The sequence below is a fragment of the Phymastichus coffea genome, unplaced genomic scaffold (genome assembly GCF_024137745.1).
Source record: "Phymastichus coffea isolate CEN01 unplaced genomic scaffold, Cenicafe_Pcof_1.1 PCOF00004, whole genome shotgun sequence".
NCBI classification, from domain to species: Eukaryota; Metazoa; Arthropoda; class Insecta; order Hymenoptera; family Eulophidae; genus Phymastichus; species Phymastichus coffea.
In genome coordinates this window covers 3,682,937-3,706,297 of record NW_026706815.1, presented here as the reverse complement: position 1 = coordinate 3,706,297, position 23,361 = coordinate 3,682,937, and the positions used below count along the sequence as shown (strand labels likewise).

General features: G+C 39.4%; 1 protein-coding gene across 3 annotated transcripts in view; it reads left to right on the top strand.

Annotated features, from left to right (window-relative positions):
- The window catches only part of LOC131666716 (alpha-1,3-mannosyl-glycoprotein 2-beta-N-acetylglucosaminyltransferase), a 651,543-nt gene that overhangs the window by 132,174 nt on the left and 496,008 nt on the right, over nucleotides 1–23,361 (top strand). For all 3 annotated transcript variants that reach the window (XM_058939594.1, XM_058939578.1, XM_058939586.1), the window contains exon 3: nucleotides 4,268–4,373. In XM_058939594.1, coding sequence (XP_058795577.1) covers nucleotides 4,268–4,373 — 106 coding nt within the window. The remainder of the gene's footprint in view (nucleotides 1–4,267; nucleotides 4,374–23,361) is intronic.

The window sequence follows — 23,361 nt, the reverse complement described above, 5'->3', positions numbered from 1 at the left end:
CAAGAGACAGTCGCCATAACCTTTCCGGCCGAAGGAATTGTCTCCGTCTTTTTCGGAGCAGATTCCCCCTTGGTAACCCATTGTTTAGACTATTCTTTGGTTTCAGGAGTATAGTGATGTATTCATGTTTCATCTACAGTGATGAAACGACGCTTAAAGTCTTGCGGATTTTGCTGGAACAGCTGCAAACCATTCTTGCAACACTTCACACGATCTCGTTTTTGGTCAATCGTGAGCAATCGCGGCACCCATCTAGCGGATAGCTTTTTCATGTCCAAATGTTGGTGCAAAATATTATGTACCCATTCGCTCGAGCTGCTTACAGTACTAGCAATCTCACGCACCTTCACTTTTCTGCCAGCCATCACCATATCATGGATTTTATCAATGATTTCTGAAGTGGTAACCTCAACAGGGCGTCCAGAACGTTCAGGGTCTTTTGTGCTCATATGACCACTCCGAAAATTTTGAAACCACTTATAAACCATTCTAATCGAAGGTGCACCATCACCATAATGTTTATCAAGCTTCTGTTTAATCTCCTGAGGCGTTTTGTTTTTGAAAAAATAATGTTTAAGGGGGTATCCTGCTTTGGAAGGCCTAAAAAAACCGTTTTTTAGGGAATTTTTTTAAGATAGAAAAAAATAACCAACTTCAGCAAACTTTCAGGAATATTTTAGTATATAATTGAACATTATAAAAAAATTTTTTTAAAGAAAAATATCAAAATGCAGCCGATTTGTTGCAGACACATTTGTTGGGCAATCCGTAATCCGAGTCTTCTATTGGCGGGAGTGATAGAGCTCTTAATTTTGATCTGAAGCAGAAAGTCAAAAAATTATTTCATTTTCATACATGTATTTTCTATTTGAACCATGAAAAATCCGAAGAAATTGTGAAATTTAAAATTTTTTCCGAATTTGAAGCAAAAAGTGTTTTTTACGAGAAAAAAAAATCTCTTCAATGTGCTGAAAAAGTCTTTTAGAAATTTATTTCCAAAAACCTTTTTAGTTCATATAGGAGAGTAGATAAAACTGAAGCTAAAAAACTTCGGATCGTTACGATAGCTTATTTATTTTTTTGCAAACACGCCCGCAAGTTTAGAAAAAGTGGAAAAACGAAAACTCGAGAAAAAGTGCTTTGAGTTTATGAACTGGAAAAATGTTAATTTTCGACTACTTACGGCAATCATTCGCTAATAAGCTATTCCTGCGCCATACAATAGACCTTCAGCTTCCTCATGGAACTCATTTTGTTGAGGTTGTTCAAATCTACGGGCCGTACGAGCTTCCTTACTGGAAAGAGACGAACGTCGTCTTTCTCGTTCAATCCGTTGTATGTCAACATTATCCGCAAACATTTTACATTGCTGGCCAATTTTCAAATTGAGTAATTGTATGTTATGCAGAACTGCTGAATGTCCTTCATTGAACATTCCTGCAGCCATATACGCAGTAATTTCTACGATTTTTTTACCAGAATTGAGATGTTTCGGAGTTATGCGCCAGACAGTGGAGTTAAACGATTCGTTCGAATTTTGCGTGTGTCCACCGAAGCATCACGTCATGAGATCGTCATTCGAAAGTTCTTCGTAGATTGAACGAATATGTTCCTCCACTTTTTCGTCAATCAATCGAGCAGAATGTTTGAACAATACTGATCCAGCGTTGCCATCACAGCTTTTTTCATATCATGGACAGAATGAATATTCCTTCGAATTGCTAAACCATAATATATTGTCAACTTTTTGATGAGACTCTCTGTTAGACGCTTTTTTCCTCCAAGCTTCTCTTCCTTCCTTTTATTTCGGAGTCGAGTACCCATGCGCTTTTGTACGTGTCCCACGCAGTCATTTTTTGTCACAGGGTAATCATCACCATATGGATTCAGTTTTACAATACCATTGAAAGTTTTCGAATCACCGTCGCCGATGTAATTCGTATACTTTACATTTTCAACAGATCTCAAGAACATCTCCAAGATTGAAACTACCTCCATCTTCCCTGCTGAACCATCGTGATTTGAAGAACATGATTCTTTATGATCATTATACCATTCTTCAAATTCTTCTTCGTCTAATATATTCTTTTGTAAAGCACATGAATGACAATATGCACTTTTTACAATAAGATCGACTACTTTGCCAGAGTAACATGCAATGAGCGTTGTAACACCAAACAATGAAGTAAAACCTCGTTTTTTCCAGGATCCATCGCCAGAAACTTTCAAACAGTCAGCAGATCTATCATGTTCTATATTTTTTTCTTTCTCTTCTTTGACAGCTTTTTCACAAACGCTTTTGAACATTGATTTTGACACTGTATATAAATGCTGCACAATTTGATCATACGTTGATTTTGCTAAACCTTGACATATATCCATAAGTCCACAAAACACATTAATACCTTCTCGTCCAACACCGAAAAGCCTCATAACAAAAACAATTTGTCTATTTATTTCGAATCCAGTGTTTATAAACGGTCCTGAATTTATTTCTCTATGACCACACATACACGATAATACAATTTTGAAACCTAAGCCTCGATGTCCGCTCTCTGAAAATGGTTTATTTTGTTTGCAATATCTGCAAATTACGATATCAGAAATTGCAAAAAATACTGTGACAAACTCGATTATTCGATAGCAGTGAGTTAGATGCACAATGATGTTCTCGGTGCTAGCGGTGGCTAATTTTCTCTCAGTACTACTTGTGTTGCACTCTGTATCGTCTGATTCTGTTGTGAATTGATTACCATGGAATTTTCGTTTCCGTGGTTTTGCAGCACGATTACTACTCAATTTGTCACTTTTCGGATAACTAGACAAGATTATATTGAACTAAACGTTACGCCACAAACAGCTCTATAGAAAACAGGTACACACAGATTATATACCGATGACACATACTAAGGTTCAAAAGACGCTTCTATGAAAGCAAAATATAATTTCGAACAACTGCTGAACCTTTTCAGGTATATAGTTTCGAGTTTAGAGACGAGGGGAGAAGCGAGCGCGTTTCAGTCTGACCGAGGACTGGCACTTGCTCGATGCCCCGCTGCGCTTAGTGCTGTATCTTCAGAAATATTGCAAATCCGATTCTATAACTTCGGATATATGTAAGAATATATAACATATATCTTATACATATATTCCTTATAAGTATAAGATATACATATAAGGAATAGATTTAAGCAATAAAAAAAAATCGATTTTTTGAACGTTCTAAAGCAGGATACCCCCTTAATCAATACACGAAATTCTTTTTCGTCCATTTTTTTACAACCACCCGATTTCTTTGATTGAATGCGAATGTAAAACGCAAAGTAATTGGCCGATCTGGCTAAAACTTGATGTGTGCTCTTCTAAGATATGCCACTAACTGAAAATAACCTTGATACGCACTAGTAGCGCCATCTCTCTGACTTTGCACGGACTTTTCAAACGACCCTCGTATATATAAAACAACCAAGAAACTGTCGTTTCATATTTATACAACATTCACATCTAAAAGAGAGAAATATTGCTTTGCGAAGCTAACACACGCAAAACGCCTAAAAGAACAATTTTACGTAACACACAAGGTACTCATACGGAGTTGATGTCAAGAATCGCAAATGAGAATGGCTGGGGAAATCAACACTTGTGTTAATGTCTATTAATCACCTGTTTGCAGTGGTCGCTTTTCTAGCTTTCTATGGCGGTAACAGATACTATTACCCCTAGTCGTTGAATCTGCCCCTGGTCACTTTCCTCTTCGCCTCACTGGCTCAGTGCACCACACTGTTTTTCTTTTTATTCTTTTTCGGAAGCTCGGCTCAGTTGTCGTGACTATTTTCCTGAGCTAATAAAAAATTTTACTCTCTTTTGTTTCTCATTTACTCCAACTTGCGGTGCGCGCCATTTTCGATAACCGCTCACACAGATACTATATAGTAATGCATTTGAACGCGAATCTCACGCTGCTACTGTCGACTGTTAGAATATCAAATAAAGCAAAAATATATGTTCTATATTTGAAAGTCTATTAAAAAAATAATTGTTTCACAACAATTTAACAGACGGTATGTCTTAAATAGAAACAATTTTGATTTATACATTCAACTAAAAACAATAATTTTAGATTTTTTCACAAAGATAAAAAATATCGCCATTAGCTTTGATTTCATGTAAACTCTAACCATATTCACTTCTATTATTTTTAGTTCAGATAAGCATTAATACATTTTTAGAGCATAGTAATGAGTCAAATAATTTTCATTTATTTCAGATTAGTTTTCACTTACAAATAAAAAAACTTGAAAAGGAAGTTCAGCAACTACTACAGTATAATAAAAATATTTTATTGTCACTGAAGAATCATACAAATTATGAAAGTAAGTTTATCACATCAATATTCATACAGTAAAAATCAATTTAATTTCATTCAATTTTTACTTTTGCAATCAAAGCAGTTTTATTTACAGAACTAAGTATTTTTAAAATATTGTATATCATGAGTGTGTGTGTTTGTATGCGTGTGTGTTTAATATATAGTAGAATAAGTATTTTACAAATACTTCTATTTCTGTACAGTTTTACTTCTTTAGTTTTATGAATAAAGTATGTATTTATAAAAGTTCAGTTACATAAGAATATTTATTCCCGTATTGATATTTGATAGCTCACTTACCCTTATTTTGCTTATAGCCATTTTCTTGGTATTCCGATTTTGGAGGAAAGAAATTAAATTTAGTTTATTCAGAAACATACGAAATTAGGAAATACAGGTCTGCCAACAAAACGTTGACTAATGTCTCATTGATCTCAATTTATTGCCTCCAAAAATCGAATACATACAAAATAACTACAAATATTTATTATTATGTAACAAAGTTGTCGCATCACCTACGTGCTTTGTCATCAATTCTTTAAAAGAAAGATAAGATAGGCGTTTTCACTCTTAATGATCAAAAGAGAGAGGAGGAAGGAAGATAGGTAATAAATGATTTCGCGCGCAAACTCTCGAAATTTGTCGTAAAATAATTATTAACATAAACCTTACAACAAAGATAACTCGCAAGACTTACTACTAATACAAATGATTCGTTCGGCTATCATCGGTGGCTGAAAAAAAGGTCACTAGTTAAATGCATATTCTCTATGCGCACGATGCTGGCTGACTACTATGTCATGTCGAGAGCAGGGGAAATTTGAGGGAAAGCAGACGAAGGGGAAGCAAACTGCTTGCTCCTGTCACATCCTCTCCGAAGGCTAAAGTTCGCTCTACGAATGTCCTGACTCTCTGCCTCTCATAGTTTCTCCCTCTCTCTCAACCGGCAAGTGGCAACCAACGCTAAACGCTTACTAAAATAATACCTGAACTACCATCTTAAATTATCTTCAATGAATACTTCATTCTATTTTATTAACAATCAAAATAAACTAAGAGTAAACCAATTACAACCTTTAAAGCCGAAAAAAAACATAAAAAAAATTTAATAATACGATTCGAAACATAAAATCAGATCGCTTTTCCCAGCCGAGGGAACAGTAACAGCGCGTCAAATTGCCATCGCTGATGACTCAAATTGAATACAAATGACAGAAGAAAGAATACACTTTACCATTTACTAATACCGCTCTAATGACTTTAAATATCGGAGCCTGAGCGCCTGAAGTTCTTCCGCCGACGGTGACGAGGCATTAGCTCCACAGAGTCGATGGCCAGCAGCGTTTGTCGCCTCAGAACCAACAACCCGAGAAGTCCCAACAACCGAAGTCCCTACGAATACCAGCGCGTCTTCTACTTGCGACGTGATTTCTACTCGCGACGCTCTACCTACAATGACCTCAACGCCGGATCCCCCAGGATGAACATTTGAGCTCGGCGCGCGAGTTTCTCGTGAACACGCCTTCTACATTCGTGCCTGGGCATTTTCGCCTTGGGCTCTCCGACAGAGGGTTCAAGGCATGTCACTCCTGGCACTGCCCGATTCCGTATCCTCTTTGCGGCTTGCCCCTCAAAAGTGTTACGGCAATGCGGGCAGTTGTGGACGGAGACGTCGAGTCGCCCATAGTTCCGGCTTACTGGTCGGGTAATAGGTGGTCCAGACCGTGCAGGAAAATTTCCCGAACCAGCCTCTCACCCAGCTCATCTGCCCAGGTTCTTATCTTGAAGGATAAAACCAAACTCACCGCCTGTGGAGACATGGCAGATTGTACCTGCAGCGGAATCGGCCGCTCAGGTATGATTGATTCTATTTTTTGCGCAGTTAGCCTTGTCCTAACTGCCACTCTCTAGTCTTCTGCCGTCGTCTCTTCGGCAGCGACGCCCGTTTCCCCTCCCAAGGTCTCGACTGTAACAGCTTCAGTAGACGTCGGCAATGCAAGAATACTCATTGCTTCTACAACGGTTGATAGGTTGAAACACATAGTGCTCTTCTTCCTATCCGTGTTCTGGCGGGTCTCGGCATCCTCTCTCCTTTTCTCCTTCGCATAATTTGCATAACAGCATTTCATAATGGCTTGAAAGGGAGAGGAGCATGTGGCTACAGAGTTACATGAGACAGCTTCTGAGCCGGCACTATCTCGTCTTCGGAGTTGCTCGAGCTCAACATCATCTCAAAATACCATTGATGGTGCTTAGCATCAAGGGACTCCAGCCTCCCCTCCCAATCATAGCACTCGTGATACAGTTCCTGTTAGCCGCTTTACCCGCGAAATATCCAGTTCCGGCGGGTCAAGAACCCGGCGATTTCTTGCCTTGGCAACTCGTTTCCACCAGCGGGAGGACAATCCTTTTCTTTGCGCCGAAAACCTTCAAGTTCTCCGCCGCTTTACGAAAGCTACGCTTCGACGCACTGCTTCGTCCCAAGTACAAGTCAGTGCAGCTAAAGGGATTATCGATCCTGGCTTCCTATGTCCAGTCAACGAACGGACCTCATACCTGTCACTTTGAAAGGGAAACGGTGGCGAAGGTAGCAGCAGCGGCAGGTTGACCCTTAGCCTGTTCGCACACAGCTTCAACCACAGATACCTCGACTAACTGTAAGGTACAGGAGGTGTCCTCAGAGGTCAACTGCCCTACGCTCAAAAGCGGAGCGGCGAGCCTCAGCACTTAGTTAACCTCCATATAACCCTTGCAGTATCCTGAAGGCGCATCGATGCCGCCGAAACATCTGAAGTGACCTGCGCCATAGCAAACTCGATTATGCAGCTTGACTCTCCGTCTGCTTAGCCATCATCATCTGACGTCGTTGGATCTTTTGAACTTTCAATAAAAATTACAAATGTCATTACACTTATTATACCTGATAAATCATGTTTTAACTTTACGCGGCGGTACGTAACGCTAAATTTTTAGTACATGCATCCTAGTGGTACGATGTTTACTGTCCGTTGTTAACTCATATAATCTCTGGCGAATTGCGATAATCTTAATTGGTCCATCATATTTCGGATCAAGTTTCGCGTTCCTACCTGCCACCGCGTTCGACAGCGTATGCACATTGCGACAAACCAAATCGCCTACAAGAAAGAGTGCCTGATGCCTACCTTTGTCGTAATGGTTCTTTTGCTTTTCCTATTCTTCGTCAATGTATCTAGCTATCAAGTCGCACAGCGCATTTAAACGTAACTAACTTTCTTCCCACACTTTCATATCTAGCTTGAATATTGGCGCTTTCACCTCAATTTCACGCCTTAAACTCTTTACCGGTCGCGGATCTAGCATAAAATCAAAAACGCAGACGAAATTTTTGTAGGCACCTGAGTCGCAGTGTTTCTGGCATGACGGTATTCATGCAAATGCCTGTACCAGCTCCTATGATCGGCATCATCGTTTTCAAAGTCCGATCGCTTTGTTGATGATACGCAGGGTAAAACAAGTGTTCAATACCGTATTCTTGTATCCTATCATGGAACACGTTACTTTTGTATTCTCGGGGATGCTTGTATATATTCAGGGATCACTCACCTAAAAAAAATTAAATCTTTGAGCGTCCGCCGACCGCAGCGGTTTTAATTCGACCTACTTAGTAAATAAGTTCCGAAATACCATCATGTATTTAAACCGATTCTTGCTATAGGGCAGTTCTATCACATCAATCGCTACCACTGTCCATAGTCTTTCTACTACCCGTTTACCCATTAGACTCTGCGGCGCTTGTTGAACTACCTTATACTCTTGACATTGAGGGCACTCATCTACGAACGTCTTCATATCATACAACCCTCCCGGCCAGTAATATTCACGATATATTTGATCGTAAGTCTTTTGCCGGTCAGCATTCAGAAAACAGTTCGCAATGAGCGTCTTTCAAAACCCTTTCTCTAAATTCAAGCGTACCATCATACGCAAACATTTCTCGCGAAATGTTATCGAGCAGGTAATCGCGCATATAGTGATACAGAACATTACGTTCTACTCTCAAATTCTCAAATTTCTAAGGTCTTTGGAGAACGTCTTTGATGCATAGAAGATACCATTTGTCCTGAATTTTATTAAACGCGCATACATCCAGCTCGTCCTCAAATTCTCGCGAAAATACATCCGGTACATGATATAGCTCTCCCAAAATTCGATTTCGCTATCCGTGTAATTTCGCTCGTGTGCACTTAGCATTCGACTGGCGTAACAAATTAGATGTTCACTATCGTTGAATATATGAACCAAATACGAGCCAACCGCGAAGGACGAGCCGTCGCAGTGCAAATAAAAGGAGCGCGCAAAATCAGGGCGCGATAATACCGTCGCCTCTGTTAATGTGTGCTTCAACCTTTCAAATACAATCTGCTGTTCCTCTTTCCACTCCCACGGCTGATTATCCAAATAAAATGTTGTAATCGTAATTTCATCTGTAAACTATAATTTGTAACGGGGTGGTTATCTCACAAAAATGAGAAATTTATTTAAGCACAAACTCCCACGATGCATAGCTAACCGCCACTCCGTTAAACACGTATAGTTATACGTGTATTCGCCTTTACGTTTGATGATTTCGTTTCAGTGTCTTCTTTCCAACCGAGTTGAACTCACCTTAAGTCACTTGACTTGTGACACTCGAACTTTCTTCAGTATGACTGACTTAATGTCTACTCCGCCTAATCCCCTAGACGAAATCGGATTATGACTTAAGCCTTTATAGATCTGTTAAGCTATTAGGAAACGAAATGACGTAAACGGCGAATAAAATTAACAAAGTTCAATCAATAAAAAACTACAAGTCTTTATGGGCCAAAAGACTAACGCACGAGATAGGATTCACAATTTTAAATTATAATTCGGTGAGAGAGAGAGAGAGAGAGAATTCGAAAATTGCCGCGAAATCTAACGCTCGGCGCGAATACAAAAAATACGATCAAGATTGACAAAATACTTTCGAAAGTATTTTGTCGCGCAACAATAAAGGTAGGTGCACCTACCCTGCGGTGCAATTACGGTGATCAGTCGTAATTGTTGAAGCGAAGTTGAAATATGCTCCTTGGATCAATCAGCTGTGCTACCTCGCTCTCAAATCTGCTGTTACTTGCTGCTACTGCAATGCTGCGGCCCGCTGCTAAAATGCTGCTACTACTGCTTCCTCGTAATTCACGCACATATCAAAATCCCAGGAAACTTTCGGTAAAACACGGCGAAACACAGTGCAAAATATTCGGCGGTACTTTCGCGAAAGCAGCTGAGGCTTAACTGAAATTTCAAACCCTCGCGCGCCCCCTCTCTCTCTTAGTCGTTCGAACTAACATCTCGAGTGTACCGAATCACGAACGGACCGATTAATCGAATCGACCACCGTTGTAGCCCCCTCCAAGTCCTGACTACCCAAGCAAGATGAATACCCGCGATTCGTCGCCATCAGAAACCTGAAAAAGAAAGGGAGGAAAGGAACCAAAAGAATCAAACTTATCTCCTTTATTAAGGGCCACTTTATTATCTGCCCTCCAGGGCCTACATCACTTTTTGGCTACACCCGGTACTCTACGCTTCGGGTAGCGCCAGTGTGTACCCTTCTTCGGTCACCCCTGGGAGTTGGTCATCCTGGGCTCTCCGCAGATGTAGCAGCCCCTCAGCTCCGATCGGGACTGACCAGCCAGTCATCATATGTGGTCTGCTCCGCAGACCGAGGGGACTGCTGGGCGCTGACTCCCTGGGAGGCTGTGTTCATCACACCTCCCACCATGGCGGTTGCACGTCCAACCTGCGTCCTAACCACGATCGTGGTGTCGGGAGCCACGCGCCCGTCCCTGTGGACCGTGAGCATCGGCCCAGCACCAGTAGCTCCCGAGGCTCTCTTCTCTTGAGCCGTCGCTGGAAGTGCTGCGAGAGACTCCTGTTCATTTTCCACCCGCAGCAGGGCCTCTCTGTAAGCCCTCTGGCGTTGAAGAACCTCTTCCCACTCCCCGAGCAGTTCTACGCCCTGGCGGTTCATGAAGCGTCTCAGGTGCTCCTGCACCTGAGACTGAAGGTCCATTGCGTACCACCAGGCACTCTCCATCTCGTTGATCTCCAGACGTACGTGTCTGAAGTTGAGGAAAGGAGTTGGCTGCTCCAGGATACGGGGGTGGCACTGGCTTGCACTGTCCGACGTCTGGGTACAAGCGTCCTGGGAAGCCTTTTTCGGGGCGACCCACGATGCGTCCCGAAGAACGTCCACCACCGGTGTATTGTGGCGCTCCCTTCGGGTGGCCCCTTCAACTAGACCCAGGCGAAACTCCACTGATCTCCTATAAGCTGCGTTGCATCAGGGCCCAGCTGCAGGTCCAGCAACATCTGCGTGACCAATTCGAAGGTATCTTCTTCCACGACGATTCTCCGGTCCATCTGTAACATCCAAAACAAAAGAAAATCTCGGATGAAATTCCGTGCGCGAAGAAAAACCCTACTAAATGCCGCATCCCACCAAGTTATGCGTTCCCTCGCTATTCATTGCGGGAACGCCGTGGCCCTTGTCGGTTACCATTCGGGTTTATCGGCCCAACCGTTCTTTGCATGACGGACACGGTCTTTCGAGGCCTACCTCTCCAAAACAAAACTGTAGTTTGAAATGTACGCATACTTAAAAAAGTTATAAATGTTTCGATATTACTATTTAGAAAATAATTTAAATGAAAGAATCACTATGTAAGCTGGCACACTTATATATCTATTCTGATCCAAGTCAAATCCTAAATAATCGATAATATTTATACTAAGAATTTTTCCATTAAATTGTTAAATTTTTCATTCGTGTTGTTAATGTTAGAAAGAAGAAAAAATGTAAAACTGCTTATAGATATACGTTTCAATATTTTCTAAATTTCTAGATAAATAACAATGTAATTTTTAGATCTCCGCTTTTCGCCTCGTTACTAATTATTTTATTATCGAGCAGATAAAATAATAAAAAAGGAATTGATCTTTCCTGCAATGCGAAACTGGCCGCCGCCTTAATCGTAGTTACCTGCCGCTGCGCTGCTCTTCTGTAGTACTTGAAAGAATGTGCTCCTAAGCGCGCGGGTTCGGTTCGGGCTAGGATACAGAATAAACTCTGAATGTAGGTGTTTGTCATTGAGGTAAACGGCATACGTTTATTTTTTATGTAAGCTACGTGGCTCTTCGCATAGTTAGGCCGTGAGATTTACCGACATTATTATCCTATGACATGCACACGTCATGCGGGCCGACCGAGTATGGGAGAAAAATCACTAATTCCTTCAACGCGGGTTACACATTTCACTTCGCTCGCGAATATAATATACGACTTTCTTGGTGTTTCTGTCGTGCTACTGCAGACAGCGATAACAGCGGGGCTTTGTGGTAGTACGAGGTTGTCCTCTACCAGGGGTTTCTCAACGTGGACGGCATGAACTTGGAGAGCCACCTTTGCTGTGCCTTGGCCTTCATTGCGGTTCATGGGTGGCTATGACGTGCACGTATTCGCCCCCGGAATCTTTGAAAGTCCGTGTTTGCGGTAATGACGATCATGCTCGAGATCCCCTTTTCTACCTCTACTATTGCGGCTTCGACAATCAAACGGTGCGCACCCTAGCTTTGTCGCTGCTTTTTTTTCTTTCGCTCTAACCACGTTCTCTCTCTCGCACTCACTCTTTCGTGTTTTTCACCATACTGCCGATTCGGCCAATACTTCTCCCTTCTCTCTCTGCCTAAACATCGCATGTCAACCGGTAATCCTATCTCTGTCACTCTCTCGCTTGTCTCCTCGTCTACCTGTCTTTTTCTAATTTGATACATTCTCTCGGGTGGCCATCCTAACTCTAGAATATCGGTCTCCCTCTCGTAAGCGCGTGAAAAACTCTCATTGAACGAGTTTATTCGTTGTAATCTATAGCACAAGGATCTGTAGCTTAAGTTTAATTTGGAGAAAGAAATTTTTTTCGATTTCTTAGCGTATAAAAAAAAAATTTTCAATGCAGTGTAGCTTATAAAGTACTTGCAAAATTATATTTATTTTGTTTTTGCGAACGATTCTTACTCAAAATTATTATATTTTTATGCCAAATCAAAGAAAGTCAAATTTAAACTGCAGATTTTTGTTTTATAAATAAAACTATATTTTCATTTTTGTTAGTTTCTTATCTATATCGTTTATTTTTTAATGCATTTGCATTCTAAAAAAAATCTCGTTTTTTCAAAAAAAATGCTCAAACGTGGTAGAAAATTGTCGAAAATAAGTGCTTGACGTCTCGTTTTAATGTTAAAAAAATTCTATTTTTAATTTGCGAACAATTTTTTTCCGCCTATGGGATCTAAATCTGCAGCATGTTAAAGTTAGATGAAATTTTGTATATTTTTTAACTTTTTTTATTGGTCTTAAAAAACTCAAATTAGATATTTTGAAAATCTGCAATAGCGTCTTTGAAAGGTTTTCACCTACTCTTTCGAATGCTTGTTGATTTTTTAAGATAAGACTTTTGAGTGCCGGGTATTAATATTTTTTAGCTCTGCCCATTTTTCTGTTGAGTTCCCAAAAAATGGTCAGAAACTGAAAATATTATCTCCAAACTTGGTCAGATTGAAATTATTCAAATTTGGTCAGAATTCTGAAAATAATGAATTTAATGATATACATAAAATTATATATATATATATTCTGAGTGTGTGTGTGTATGTGTGTGTATGTGTCAGAATTTGAAAAATTATTTTGCATAAATTTATCTCACACAAATCTAAAATGTATATACAGATGCAATTATTATCTTAATGGATTTCTAATATTTATGCACAAATTTGTTAACGTCAGATTGTCCGGTTTCGCATTATTCCAACAGCTAGGCGCCAAAATTGTAACGGAAAATTCGGCGGATTAAACCGCCAGTCAAAATCTCGCCACCGAAAGGGCGTTGGCGACTCGTTTTCCCGATTCAATTATTAGGCGTCAGACTGCTTTTCTTGGGTGCAACGGTTATCGGGAATCGGAATCGGAATAACGCTGGAAAAACCTCACACAATCCCTATTAACTGCAACAGAGGTTGAAAGTTTCGATGTTCAACGGCTAGGATGTCGTTCACAAAATAGTACGACGCTCGTTCATACTCCTTACTCGTGCGGATATTAAATGTTGGTTGGGCTAGTTCTCGTGGGTAACTCTATATTTCAGATCAAAGTGTGAGCGAAATTTATCACAAAATGGACAACTATTTCTTTGTAGCTAGCCGATTTCGTCGGAAATCTCGGATCCGCTTGAGAATTCATAAAAACCATTAACTCGCATGAGCACATAAATCATTAACCGAGCTTTGCTTTCCAGTAACATCTGAAAATAAAATGACAGTATACATGGAAAAGGTACAAAATTGAGGTCAGAGAACAGAGTTAATTTAATCTCATACACCTTGTTAGTTACTAAACTTACACTGTCATCCCGTCGCGAAAATGGCGGAAGGACAGCGCAGCAGATTCCCGTTTCGTCTTTCTTGGCGACTGATCCACGTGCCCCATTATCCTACTTTACACCATTTTTCTTGGGTGTGATGAACATCAACCATCGTGGGAATTCATAGCGGCACTTCACCTCGATTTGCGTCGAATCCAAACAACGGCAAATACTCTAATGTACTGGTCAGCTTCTCGGTTTTCAACTGTGAAAAAATCCTGCGCGTGTACTCTTCAGCAAACAATGGAAAAATGGACGAACCGTTATTTTTTTCGTCGAAAATCGTTTCACTCACCCTTCTTAGTGGCTAAAATTTTGTCATTGGTGTAAATTTTCATTCGGATGTCCCATGCGCCTTCTCATCCTTGAAAATTTTGCAATCGTCTGTTCTTGATTTGTTCCCCCACTTGGTCTATCAATATATTTTGCCGTATATATAATATTTACTCTCACCCTTTAGAGAATTGATAGTAGTATAGCAATGTATGTTTTGAGCCAGGAAGGGAACACGTGGTTGGGAAAAGTTTCCAGGGACCCTAGTGCTTTCTGCCTCATTTAGTAATTTATTTGAATGTCTTTAAATATTATTAATAAATTAAAATGTTGAATTGAAAATGAAGAGAAAGGGGTAATTGAAAAAAAATTAAGGGATAGATTGGGGAATTGAACCCGCGTGCTATGGATCGGCAGGCCAGTGTTCTACCACTAGAGCCACTGTCACATCTACGTTGAATCGTCCTTATTGTTTAGGCAAGTTGGCTTGGCAGCGCATCCTGGTTTGGAAATACGCTGTGGTAGGAAACGGATGCTCTCTCTTGCTTTCTCTTTCGCTCTGGCTTAGCATGGCTTGGGACCATTCTCTCTCTTGTAGGGAAGCTACACCTACTTATATTCCCTAAAATCTGAGATAGAGCTCACACTTATGTTTAATATCTAGCCTGTTATCTTAAGTCGAATATGTCTGAGGTTACTATCTTATTCAAAGAATATCAATGTATGCCTGTAGCGTTATTCATGTAGAAAAGTTGTACCTGACAATATTGCGAGCGATCGGTAGGATTTTTGATGGTCAGTCTCAAGGAAAACTTCAAGCTATTAATAGTGAAGTGTCCTTCCGTCTACTTATAAATATTTATATATGAAGCTTTTATATATTTATATATAAAGCTTTTATATATTTTTATATATTTCCTATATATTTTTATATGTTTCTTATATATTTTTATATATTTCTTATATATTTTTATATATTTTTTCATATACGAGGTGTGTTCAAAAAGTAAGGTGACTTTTCAAATTTCACGGGCAACGTACTTTCGATTATCGATTTTTGTGTTTTGTTATGTTGGTACACTCTTCCCGAACATGTGTACCAAATTTCAAGTGTATAGCATTTTTTGTTTGGTTGTGAGAGGCGTAAAGATTATAAGTGTTTTGCGTGCTTGGCGATTTCTTGCTATCGAAAAATATGGATCAAAGGATTTGCATCAAATTTTGTGTAAAAAATAAAATAAATTGCTCCGAAACACTTGAAATATTGACGGTGGCATACGGTGAAACTGTTCTGAGTAAAAAAAATGTTTACAAGTGGTAGAAACTCTTCCAAGATGGCGGGGAAGATGCCAATCACGAGCCTCGCTCTGGACGCCCAAGCACGTCAACAACTGATGAAAACATTCAAGCAGTGAAGAAAATTATTCTGGAAAATCGTCGAATCACTATCAGAGAAGTTGTTGAGGATGTTGATATATCGCTTGGCTCGTGCCATGAAATTTTTTCTAACGTTTTGAGCATGAGACGTGTGTCACCGAAGTTTGTTCCGAAATTGCTAAATTTTGACCAAAAGAACCGTCGCATGAGCATCGCTCAAGAACTGTTGAATGACGTCAACGACGACCCAGATTTACTCAAAAGGGTCATAACTGGTGACGAATCATGGGTATATGGTTATGACATCGAAACCAAAGTCCAATCGTCCCAATGGAAGAGCCCACATGAGCCAAGACCGAAAAAAGCACGCCAAGTTCGATCAAATGTCAAAGTTTTGCTCACTGTTTTCTCGATTACCGTGGCGTGGTGCATCAGGAATTCTTACCTTATGAACGTACGGTAAATAAACAGTATTATCTTGAAGTTATGCGCCGTTTGCGAAAAGCAATACGAAGAAAACGCCCAGAATTGTGGAAAAACAATTCATAGCTTTTGCATCACGATAATGCCCCTGCTTACTCATCTTTGCTTATGAGAGATTTTTTGGCCAAAAACAACACCACAATCATGCCTCAGCCACCATATTCACCGGATTTGGCCCCATGTGACTTTTTCTTGTTCCCAAAACTAAAGAGACCTATGAAAGGACGGAGATTTGCAACGATTGAAGAGATAAAGACTGCATCGCTGGAAGAGCTCAAGGCTATACCGAAAAGTGCTTATGAGAAGTGCTTTGAGGATTGGAAAAACCGTTGGCATAAGTGTATTGTATCTGAGGGGGATTACTTTGAAGGGGACAACATAAATATTGATAAATAAATAAATATTTTTTCTTAAAAATACAAAGTCACCTTACTTTTTGAACACACCTCGTATTTGTGATGTTCGTATCACTTATAAATAATAAAAATTCGAATTCTCGTATCTAGCTAATGAGTAAGAATTTGTTTCCAATAATTTTACTCTACTTGTCAATAAAATAAATAGATAAATCAAATGTACTCTAATAATAATAAATAAATCAAATATATATAAATAAGTACAATATTTCAGGGAAAGTCAGACAATGCCCTAGTTTCTTATGGTGCGAATTGTCCCATAAGCAGAGCTAAAGTCTTTCTTGGATAGGATATAATTCGGCCCAAGTTTCTTATAGCGCGAAATGTTCTATAAGTCGAGCTCGAATTATAAGAAAAGAACAGTTTTGCTCAGTCAATCACAATGAGAGAAAGAACTTAGGTATTAGCCAAGTTTATTCAGACTCATGCGCTCACCTTGCAAGGCTAGAAGTGAATGCTAGCCTGTGCAAAGGTGGGCCTATTTATATACAGATTTTTCCGCTTATTTTTGCAGGAGAGATGTCATCGAACATTCGAGAGACATTCGCGAATTTTCAGAAATGAGTTTTCTTAATTTACAAGTAAATAACCATTAATATTAAGCTTTTAACACATATAAACTATACAAAATTTGTTATTTGTTGATTTCATATAATATACAATTATCGCAAATAGTATCGTCAAAAATTATTAACTAATAAAGTTAATTAACGTGATATTATAATATTTACAATAGAAAATTATTAAATTTTTATATAACTTTGTAGTTGATTCAATTTAGAAGTATTTTCTAAAAATAAATATTTAAATTAGTTAATAACATTTGAATTATAACTAATTTTTCATATTTGTAACGGTTTTTCCTAATCTTATAATGCAATTATTAGATTAATTATCTAAGATTCCTAAGCCATAAAGCTATCATTATTAAGTATAGAATTAATACTATCGTTTTATATACAGCTTATTGTTTAAATAAATTATTAATTGTTTATTTACTAATAACAGTTATTATTCAGCTGTTATTAATGAAACCAATTCTTACTCATGTTTTATACTTATTCCTTTTGCATATAGATTATTTACATTTTTTTAATATTTCATAATGTTCGCGTAATAAATAAATCAACTTTGCATATTAAAATTCATTATTATTTCATAATTAAATGCAATTTGTGTTATTATATTCTGAATCTACGTACTTAAATTTATATAATAAATACTTTGTTATATTAAAATTATCTCTAATTAACATATTTTTCTTAATATCCAAAATCATTATATCTATATCTATTACTTTGTGGCGTCACGCTATTTATTTTGATTTGACTCTTATATGAATACACAATCGAGTAAACAGTGAGGTAGCGCCGCTTAATGTATTGATTTGAATAAACAGATAGATGCGTTAGACTGGTTGCAGTGATTCAGTGATATAATAAACTAGCTCATAGATAGGACCGTTACATATTTTATACATAAATTTTTACGTATAATACGAGACAAAAAATGGAAAATATCGTAGCTACTTGCCAATTTTTAGAAAATATAAGTATATTGTAAACTATAACTTTTTTAACATATTTTAAAATAATGTAGAATCAATTTTAGTATTTTTAATACTGTTCTGTACCATCATCATCGACTTACAGTATTTCTTTGTCTTCGGGGAGTCTGCCCATATTTCTGCGCCGTATAGAAGGATCGAGCGAGCTGTCGCCATTAGCAGTCGTCGTTTTTCCGATATCGGTCCCGTCGTATTTGCCATCAGGCGACTCAAGGATGCTATCCTCTCTGTCGCTTTCCGGGTTGTTTTCTGTATATGAGGCCAGAAGGTCATCTTCGTATCGAGGGTTACCTCAAGGTACTTGACTTCCCTCTTGGTCTCCATCTCGCATGTCCCCACCCTCATGTGCAGTATCATCTGTATTCGTCTTCTCGTGAGAAACATAAGTTCCGTTTTTTCTGTTGCGAGTTGTAGTCTGTGGTTTGTCATCCATCGTCCGACTCGTCTCATGGTCTGGATCAACGCCAGTTGCCCTAATTCGGGGGATTTCTTCGTAATCACCGCCGCCACGTCATCAGCGTAGGCGGCGAAGGTCACTCCGAGCGGCATCCCAAGCCGAAGCAAGCTATCGTATAAGCCATTTCAGAAGTCAGGTCCCAGTATCGACCCCTGTGCCACCCCAGCGGTGACCTGTCTCGTTACTTGTCCTTCGATCGTCTCGTACGTTATCCGTCTGTTTTATAGGTAATCCTCTACAACCCAAAGCAATACTGATGAACTCCCTCCGGTCTGTATCGCATCCATCAGTCTCGGTCTCAGTAGTAGTTCAAAGAGTTTACCAGTCGTGTCAAGTAAACTCAACGGTCGGTAAGCCGAAGGCGTGCTACGATCGCTCTTACCTTTTTGGATAAGAACGAGCCTTGCCACTTTCCACCGGTCCCTGCACGTTCCTGTCATCAAGCACGTGTTGTACAGATCGAGGAGTATCTCCGGCCGTAGACGAGCCACAAGCCGGAGGATCTCGGATGGTACTCCGTCCGGTCCCGGTGCCTTACCCGTCTTCATCGCATTCGTTGCTCTGATGAGCTCCTGAGCGGCAAAGGCGGGGGGGACGTTATTATTATCGGCATAATTGAAGTTATCATCGTTGTCGACATCAAGATCCTCGTGCTCTCAAAGAATGAAAGCACAAGTCGACATACCGGTTGATTTATCAGCTGGGGTAAGTATTTCAAACATATAAATGTTTTTTATACGTTTACAAATTGAAATTAATATTCAACTTTCTTTTTGTTGGAGACAAATGAAAATGGAAAAGAAAAATATTTCAAAGGTACCGTCAATCAAGAAAGTTGAGGCGGTACCTCAAAAAATTATTCTCATACCAGCTGAGTCCACAATTCAAAAGCTAATTCGTCCTATCAAAATAGCAGGATCGAAGAAGACCGAAAAAGATAAAGAAAATATATAAAAATATTTATGTTAATTTTAAAATTAAAATATTTTTTAATTTTTTTGTAATTTTTCAAAATAAAATAAAATCATTAAATAAAATATTATGATATTTATTTATCTATCTCGAATAGTGACAGACAGAAATGTGATCATTTGAGTGCCTACAGCAGTATAAGTAGCTATACCCTATAAAATGCTGTGAAATAATAAAATCCAATTGATTTGACGTTTTCACTGGCCTAGACATTAATTATTTTTTCTGTTACTTAGCATTCGGGCCGAGTAAAAATAACTCTTATATGCTCTAAAAACAATGTCTGCATTGGTTTTAGATCGAAAAAATTTTATCTTCACGTGTCGCAAAGTACCTGAAGTTTGTTATGGATTTTACGTGTAAAAAACAGAATCATTCATCCCAAAACGTTAATTTTTATTCAAATATATATTGAATATACAACAGTTTACGTAAAATAATGTTTATTCAAATAAATATCACAATGGTAAATAATTTTTGGTTAATTTTTTTATCGTATGAGCCCCAACCTTTCGCTCTCACCTTTGAGGTACTTCCATTTCAGCATCAACACTTGTGAGTCCATTAGAACAAGTCGAAACCTACTTTAGTAGAAACACCTATGACTCATTTACCTCTCCACAATATATTATATAATAAATTTATTGTACAAGCTTTGTTGAAATAAAATGGGGCCTTTATGAGGCTTCAAATAAAGACCTTTTCCTATAGCAATAACTTCCATAGTTTTGTTATGTCTTTGAGCTTGTTTCAGCTCATTTTGAGCAGCTTTAGCGCTGTTCACTGTCAAAAATACAGCGTTTGTCATCATGAGGGCTTATTTCTGTTTTTTCCTCTCTTTCTCTCTGTTATTACTTGATATAATTAATATCGAATATTACATCGGGTACATTTAATAATTTCTAATTCGTTTAAACGCTTTCGATAATCTGAGTGAGTGATTGTATTTTTCCCTGTATGTTTTTTCAATCCTTTTGCTTTTTTCAGGGGCTCTTTATGTATTATTTCAATACTGTACGTACAGTTTACTTCGTAACTCAATGTATCCTCTCATAATAGCAGCATTGCACTCATCCTTCATGACTAACGAGAACTTTTTTATTAGCGAGAGGCATACCAAATTGATTATCAGGTGGGTAGTCTGATATGTCAAATTTATCAATATCCACTTTCATGATCTCATACATATCAACGTTTTCAATTTCATAAATGAGGCTGGATCATTGAATAGCTGTTAAATTTTCATGAAAGATGGAACTACTATGGAAATTTGACTGTGCAATTCGAGCTTCAGCGCCATATCTACCACTCCACAGATCAACCAATTTGACATCTTTTCTTTTCCTTTCGTCTTCCATCGTTTTTCCATATACTGCATTAACATAAGCTTGTAAAATAATTTTTCAAACTCATTTTTAGCTTGCTTCCTTTTTTCTGTATTTAAATCAATGTACGAGGTGTGTTCAAAAAGTAAGGTGACTTTTCAAATTTCACGGGCAACGTACTTTCGATTATCGATTTTTTTGTTTTGTTATATTGGTACACTCTTCCCGAACATCTGTACCAAGTTTCAAGTGTATAGCATTTTTTGTTTGGTTGTGAGAGGCGTAAAGGTTATAAGTGTTTTGCGTGCTCGGCGATTTTTTGCTATCGAAAAATATGGATCAAAGGATTTGCATCAAATTTTGTGTAAAAAATAAAATAAATTGCTCCGAAACACTTGAAATGTTGACGGTGGCATACGGTGAAACTGTTCTGAGTAAAAAAAATGTTTACAGGTGGTACAAACTCTTCCAAGATGGTCGGGAAGATGCCAATGACGAGCTTCGCTCTGGACGCCCAAGCACGTCAACAACTGATGAAAACGTTCAAGCAGTGAAGAAAATTATTCTGGAAAATCGTCGAATCACTATCAGAGAAGTTGTTGAGGATGTTGGTATATCGCTTGGCTCGTGCCATGAAATTTTTTCTAACGTTTTGAGAATGAGACGTGTGTCAGCGAAGTTTAATCCGAAATTGCTAAATTTTGAACAAAAGAACCGTCGCATGAGCATCGCTCAAGAACTGTTGAATGACGTCAACAACAACCCAGATTTACTCAAAAGGGTCATAACTGGTGATGAATCATGTGTATATGGTTATGATATCGAAACCAAAGTCCAATCGTCCCAATGGAATAGCCCAGATGAGCCAAGACCGAAAAAAGCACGTCAAGTTCGATCAAATGTCAAAGTTTTGCTCACTGTTTTCTTCGATTACCATGGCGTGGTGCATCAGGAGTTCTTACCATATGGACGTATGGTCAATATACAGTATTATCTTGAACACGGTGCGCTGGAAGTGCCTTTGAATCGAAGGTGAAGAGCACATCCAATTTTATTGCATAAATAGATTCTACGGTACTTACTGAGTAACTCTCTGCAAAAATTAAAATAATCCCCAGGGCCGTTTTTATTTTTTTTAGTTTTAAGCTTAGAAAATCAAATATTGAGACGTACACAAAAATTTGACGGAGCGTGGTCGGTGAAATAATTCGATGATGTAGAAAAAATCGTATAACATTTTATTAACTTGTAACGGAATTATTTAAGCCGACTATTCAAGGGAATATTTTGCTCGCGGCCGTCCGCACAGTATTTATCAAAAGGAGGGCTCGGGAGGCACGAATGCTCCCACGACTGAATGGCACACCGAGTGTGTGTGCCAATCGCGCACGAATTAAAGGAAAGTCGGAAAACGAACGGGTTGACGCAGTAACATATGACACATGTATATATAACAAAATTTATTAATACAACACAATAAAAGAAAATAAAAGGAAAAAAAAACACAAATTAATAAATAGACGGAGCACGCACGCTCCGTCTCACAAATCGGCCTAACACAAAATTCGCTAATCCGCTTAATCCGCTCAATCGGATTATCGGCAATCACTGCCCGATAATCCGACTAAGCCTATTCGCTCGCGAACGCACCCGCGACCTCAAAACCCGGCAACGGGGGCCGGCATCACTGCCCGACCTGCACCGTTGCACCCGCGAACACCCCCGGACATGCAAGAGAGCGAGAGAAGGAGAGGGAGAGAGAGAAAAAACCGGCACCGACCTCGCCGACGGAGACTGTAACAAAAATGGCCGCGCCCGGCCACCGGCTACTGCTCGCTACTGCTACTACCGCTGCTACTCGCTGTTGTTGCTGTTGTTGTCAACTGGCTGCTGCTACCCCTGGTTGTTGCTGCTGTCGACCGTTGTTGCCAACCGGCCGCTGTTGCTCGCTGCTGCCGCTGCCGTCGGCTGTTCCCCAGCCGCTCGCCGAACGCGCGCGCCAGCCACTCACTCCACGCACGAGAAACAAAACCACCGATGCGCGCCCACACACCGGGTGTGCATCCACAAACAAAACGACGACGAAGTACCGCACCGCTTCCAAAACCAACGGAAAACCAACAAAATCGGCGACGAACGAAAACAACGCGCGCACGCGATCGGCCAGCCCAAACGATACTGCCGATTTTCCCCCCCGGCCGCGCACGCGTCGGATGCGTGCGCAGCCCGCGCTCTCTCCATCCCGCTCGCCCTCCCGCATGACGATCCTGGCAACGGATCATCGCCTCGTCGGCCGCCTCCAGCTCCGCCAATGCCCGTTCACCGCACCTCAAACAAAGAAAATGCAGGCATGAGAGTGTATACAAACACACTCTCAGCCCGGGCGCAACGAACGGACGAGAGAGAGACAAAGGAGAAGCCGGCAAACCGAAATTCTCCGTCACAAACTGAATAATTAACATCTGCGGACTGTATGTGCACATCTATATCAAATCTATACATATATACATATGTGTGTATATTTGAAATATATATATTAAATATCCAATAACAAACTATAACAAACAAAGAATAACGAACTATATATGTTGATTATTATATTCTTGCACCGCTTTGAGTAAATTTGCAGCATAATTTTCG